The sequence below is a fragment of the Solanum stenotomum genome, chromosome 10, assembly GCF_019186545.1.
Source record: "Solanum stenotomum isolate F172 chromosome 10, ASM1918654v1, whole genome shotgun sequence".
In the NCBI taxonomy this organism is placed as follows: Eukaryota; Viridiplantae; Streptophyta; class Magnoliopsida; order Solanales; family Solanaceae; genus Solanum; species Solanum stenotomum.
The window spans coordinates 34,458,443-34,463,706 of record NC_064291.1 but is presented as its reverse complement, the minus strand read 5'-3'; the positions used below and the strand labels follow the sequence as shown (position 1 = coordinate 34,463,706).

General features: G+C 30.1%; 1 protein-coding gene across 1 annotated transcript; it reads right to left on the bottom strand.

The window, feature by feature from the left end:
• Positions 1 to 537: 537 nt before the first annotated feature.
• LOC125841505 (thermospermine synthase ACAULIS5) lies at positions 538 to 4,889 on the bottom strand. Its single transcript, XM_049520656.1, has 10 exons — positions 4,613 to 4,889; positions 3,573 to 3,639; positions 3,361 to 3,455; positions 3,088 to 3,190; positions 2,747 to 2,835; positions 1,486 to 1,642; positions 1,312 to 1,387; positions 1,176 to 1,234; positions 945 to 1,081; positions 538 to 690 (listed from the first exon to the last, which is right to left on the bottom strand). The coding sequence occupies exons 1-10, from the start codon at positions 4,792 to 4,794 to the stop codon at positions 612 to 614; spliced, it is 1,044 nt and encodes a 347-aa protein (XP_049376613.1). The 5' UTR covers positions 4,795 to 4,889; the 3' UTR covers positions 538 to 611.
• Between the last annotated feature and the right edge of the window lie 375 nt (positions 4,890 to 5,264).

Sequence of the window (5,264 nt, the reverse complement as noted above, 5' to 3'; positions counted from 1 at the left end):
TTCTCATAAATATTGGGTACATATTTTTAGCCTTATTTTACTTAGGCAATGCACATTTATTAAGAAAAATATTTAAGGAGATAATTTAAATCATATTTTCCAGTATTGTTCTTTGTGAAATCATAAATACAACTTTGAAAGTAGTACAATTTATCTCCTATAAAATATCTAACTTAATTAAAGAAAAAGAGAAATATGGAAAAAATTTCAAATACCATCTTAAACTTTGAATAATGAAAAAAAAAACCCAAAAAATTCAGTTAATATAGAACCGAGGAAATAATTAATAAATTGTGAAGGGGTGTAGGGGTTCTTGTAATTAAACACAATAAAAAGAAGACAGTGATAGAAAATGTTTTTTCTTCTTTCAAATCTTGCCGTTACATGAAATAGTAAATATAGTCTTAGGACAATCAGAATAAGCCTAAGCCTATGCTGCTGACCAAATCAAAAGCTACTAAATAACCAATATCTTTAAGAAATCATTAATGTTTCAACCACCACCACCACCACCACCCCACCACCTCTCTCCCCCTCTCACCCCTACTTCATATTCCTTTGTTTCCCAAACATTTGGCTGTACAGTTCCCCCATCAGAAAACCTTGTTGCCTCAATTTCTACATCCCAATCCATGCCCATGAATGAACCTTGCATCATCTTCAGTATACACATGACTCTCATTCTTCAGCCTGTTGACATCAAAGTAAAACAATATTTTTTTGTTAAACCAAAAAAAAAAAAATTGGTGGAATTAGGGGCGGAGCTAAGTGAGGGTTCGGGGGTTTTTTCCATAACAAAATTGATTGACAACTCAGTAATTAGGAATGACCCATGGAAACACTTTCCACACTGAAGTTATGGGTTCAAACCCCTAACTCCTGATGCTGGCTCCGCCAAAGGCTTTTATTGATCAAAAGAAGAAGAAATTGTTAATGGAGCTTACGTTTTGGCAACAGTCTTGTTCAAGATGGTGGAAGAGAAGAATGAAGCACCATTAAGATATAACAATTCTCCTTCAATTCTTTCTGCTATTTTCTTGTCCAATTTTCCAGCATCAAGACAAAATGGTTGGTCAGAAGCCTGCAATTGGTATCAAATAATTTGTCATAACTATTGCATGTCAATATTCAATTAATTTCTTAATTTGGAGTAAATCCTAATAATCAGTACTAACCATAACCCATCCCCAAGTATCAGCAAATGAGGGTACATGAGCTGTATATGCCAGCACATCTGCATCAACATAACACATTATGTAAGAAAAAATTATCAAAACTATAATTTTCTCTTACGAAGTTGGTAAGACTTACATTTGAAAACCTGCTTGGTTGTGTTGTAAATGGATGAGAAAACTTCCTTGTGTGTAAAAACCCCTGCTGGTCCAGCCTGTTATACATTAACAATAACATTTTTGGCCAGATCAGTTGATATGAGTCGATATATATATATTATAGATGTGAGAATAACGAAGAATGAGAGATAACCTGAGTAACGAAGATGCCAGTATCGTTAAGCTTAGGTTTAAGGATATTTTGATAGAAAGATTTGGTATAGAGTTGGTAACAAGGTCCTCCTTCAACTGGATCAGCTAAATCCCCAACTATGATATCAAACTTTTCTTGCCTCTGCTCTAGCTCAGCTCTTCATTATTCATGCAAAATCAAACCAGTAATGAGTAACTCAACAACATACGATAAAGCCAACTTCAATTACTAATTACACCCTCGAGGACATATATTCATAAATTAAGGAAGCAACTACCTAATTATGCAAATATTCCTATCATAATTTATTGATTCTCCATATAGTTTTATCTCACTATTTAATAATTCCATTCCAGATGTCAAGTCAAATACATGCAAATCACTAGATACAGTACACAATATACATGTATATGGTGTAATTCACATGTATCTGGGACGCTAGATACACGAGTGAGATATGAGAGTGGCAAGCGAGATTTATCTATTTATGTATCTCAGATACATGTGAATCCACTTGGATGCAATATATCTAGAAAAAATCACACCTAATTTTGACTCATTTATCTTGCGATATATCTATCTGAACGTATCTTGACACACTAAAATCTAGTAAAATTCATAATATTGCAAACTATTGACTTACATCCTACTTGTAGGGGAATACATTTTACTCCTGAGGATTGAAAAGAAAATCAAGTAAGCTAGCAAGAAAGAAACAGAGGCGTATCCAGGATTTCGGCTAGATGGGTGCATGATTATGAAGAAATGTATCTTAAATATAAATTTGATCATTTGACTTTTAGGTTCTAAATATGAACCATTAAATTTTAAAAACTATAGATCCAAAATATATAATACAATTAGTTTTAAATTTTAATATACACATTTGATTTAATTAGATAAAAAATTTACAGTGCTAAATTTTTTAGAAATTTTCAATGTAAGACACTTGAAAATTTTGAAAGATTAAAGGCAAAAATACAAAAGAAAAATTAGTTGAAACGTCAAAAGTGTCACCGATAACCACTTGGAGTGGTGTTACTCAAAAAGACAAAATAGATATAAGATTCAAATTTCTATCCTCACTTAGAGAGGTGCACCTAATCATCATCGTATTATTATATGATACTTTGATCATGGGTTCACACATCTATATTTAAATAATTTTTTAAAAATATAACGATCTAGAGAGGGGAGCATGGGTTCACGTGAACCCACGGCACCCCCTCTAGATACGCCTCTGGAAAGAAAGAATAGTTACTTGGCATCGTTAATGACCAAGTTAAGCTTCTTGTGAAGAAAAGCCTCATGGTTTGCTGTTAGATGTTTCTTGCAGAAATCAACAACCTCCTGTAACAAAGTAAATATAATTTCTATTAGACATTTTAAATAAGAATTTCAGGTGTTGCTTATTAAACATTCGATCGTAAACTAAAAAAAGGATATACTAGTATATAAGTTGTGATGAGTTTAGCTATGTTGAAATTAGTAATGTCGGGATTAGTTATCTGAGTGTTATTTCTTAGTGAATGTTTGGTTTGCTTTATTAATAATAATAAGCATAGTTCGATTCATCTTTATGTTTCCTTGTAAGTAATTTACCTTATCAATGTCACACATGACAACTTTCTCCATACATTTGTGTCTAAGAGCTTCCCTTGCTGCAGACCCTTCACCACCTCCCATTATGAACACATTTTTGGGGCTGCAAAATTCATCATTATTATTATACATAATAATTATAAGAATATTCACTTTTTAGTTAATTATGGTAGTTACAGCTAATCCAATTATACTAGTTAAATAGTATAATTCTAGCTAGCTAATAATACTCAAATTAAATGGCATCATTATATTGATTAATTAAATACTCACTTTGGGTGACATAAGAGAGCTGGATGAATGAGACATTCATGATATATAAATTCATCCACTTCTGCACTCTGCATCTTCCCATCTATCACCAATATCTACAATGCATGCATATATTTTAATAACAACAATAATATTATATATTAACTTGGGTCAACCTCTTTTTTTTAATTTTTCTTCCAATAAAAAAAGTATTAAAAATTATTTATATCTACCTTCCCAAAGTGTTTGGTGTCCAAAAGAGCAATATCTTGGTACTCGCTTGTTCCTTTGTGCAGCACACTTGTAAAAACAAGAAAGTCAAAATTAATTAGTCAATCCATTCCAAGCAATTATCCAAATCTTTAAGTAAGATACTCTCTTCGTTTTATATTACTTATCCACGTTATTAAATTTATTAATTTCAGATTGTTTCCTCCGTCTCATATTACTTGTCCACATTACTAAAAATATTTATCCTAAATTACTTGTAATTTACAAGATCAAAATAAAATTAATTATGTTTTCCTCATTTTACCCTTAAAAGTTTTTCTTTTAAAAACAGTTTTTACGGGACTATAAAATATACAAATGAATGGAGGTTAAAGAATTTAGATATATAATTAATTCTTTCGACAAAAATGTGTACATATAAAGATTATAATAATGATTGAACTTTTAAAAACTTTATAATATTTATGCAGATGATTGATATTGCTCACACTTTTAAAAATAATTAATTTTAAAAGCAAAATGAAAATAAATCAATTGATTTTACCTTAATTTTATAAAAATAACAAATAATTTACAACATATATTCATAATAATATGAAAACGTACTATGAGACGGATAAAATAATATTTATAAAGAAATAATAATTACTTCATTTGTTCACTTAATTTTATTTTCATGTTTATCTGACTTATTTTTATGTAAACATTTATATAGTTGATTTTTCTTGTCTAATCTAATCATATAAAAAGGAAAAGAACCCTCCCCCCCCCCCCCCCCCCCCCCCTTGCCCTTTAAATCATATATTCCATGGTAGGCAAGTCATGTTGCTTATATAATAATCTATGACGAAAAAAAGATACATAGGAAGAAGATAAGCAATTTTAAAAGAGAAAATTTAATTATAAAACGTATTAAAGAGTCGATGTGAACGTGTTTCATAACATCCTAACGTTTAATCAGATTTTATTTATAGAATTTAAGTTCTATACACAGAACATAACAATTTGAATGGAGATTGACAAAAAATATACATATATATACCTGTTCAAAGCAAAAGACCATTTGAGATCAACATCAATCTCTTCTTCAAACCAAGAACCATCATGAATAATGGAAAGATTATCAGTTTCCTCCATAATTGTGTTCTTTTTTGGTTCATAGCAAAAACCATGATTATTATTATTATTATCACAAGAAAAAAATTCCAAAGCTTCACTACCCATAGTGCTCTAAAAACTTAAAAGTAAAGAAGAAGAATATCAGTTTTTTTAGATCTAAGTAGAGAAACGTTTGGGAGCAAGGATTAATAAAAACAAGTTTGGTGTGATGGATGATACAGGATGCTTAACGTGAGTACCCTTTTATAGCTAAATTCTACTACCTGACAAAAGTGCCCTTTTTTTAAAATTAAATTAAATTAAATTAAATGCAGAGTCCCTCTTTTAATTATTTTTTTTGAAAAAAGAATAGTTTAATTTAATAGTTATTTCCTTTTATCAAAATGGGTATGAACAAAAGTCAAATAATCTCTCGTATGCTCACTCAATTTCGAATAGTGCACTAACAAAGTCACTTAACTTAGATTGTTCACTTAGAAAGACACTCAACATTGTTTTATAACTCAAAAATCACTCAACTATTGATATTTTACTTAGAAAGTTACTCAATCAATTTGAATGATTTTTTCATTGAA

Coding starts and splice junctions, on each gene's coding strand:
- LOC125841505 (XM_049520656.1), bottom strand. CDS start 4,794: ATGGGTAGTGAAGCTTTGGAATTTTTTTCTTGTGATAATAATAATAAT. Junction 3,191..3,360: donor GCTCTCTTATGTCACCCAAA/GTGAGTATTTAA, acceptor TGAATTTTGCAG/CCCCAAAAATGTGTTCATAA. Junction 691..944: donor AACAAGACTGTTGCCAAAAC/GTAAGCTCCATT, acceptor TGATGTCAACAG/GCTGAAGAATGAGAGTCATG.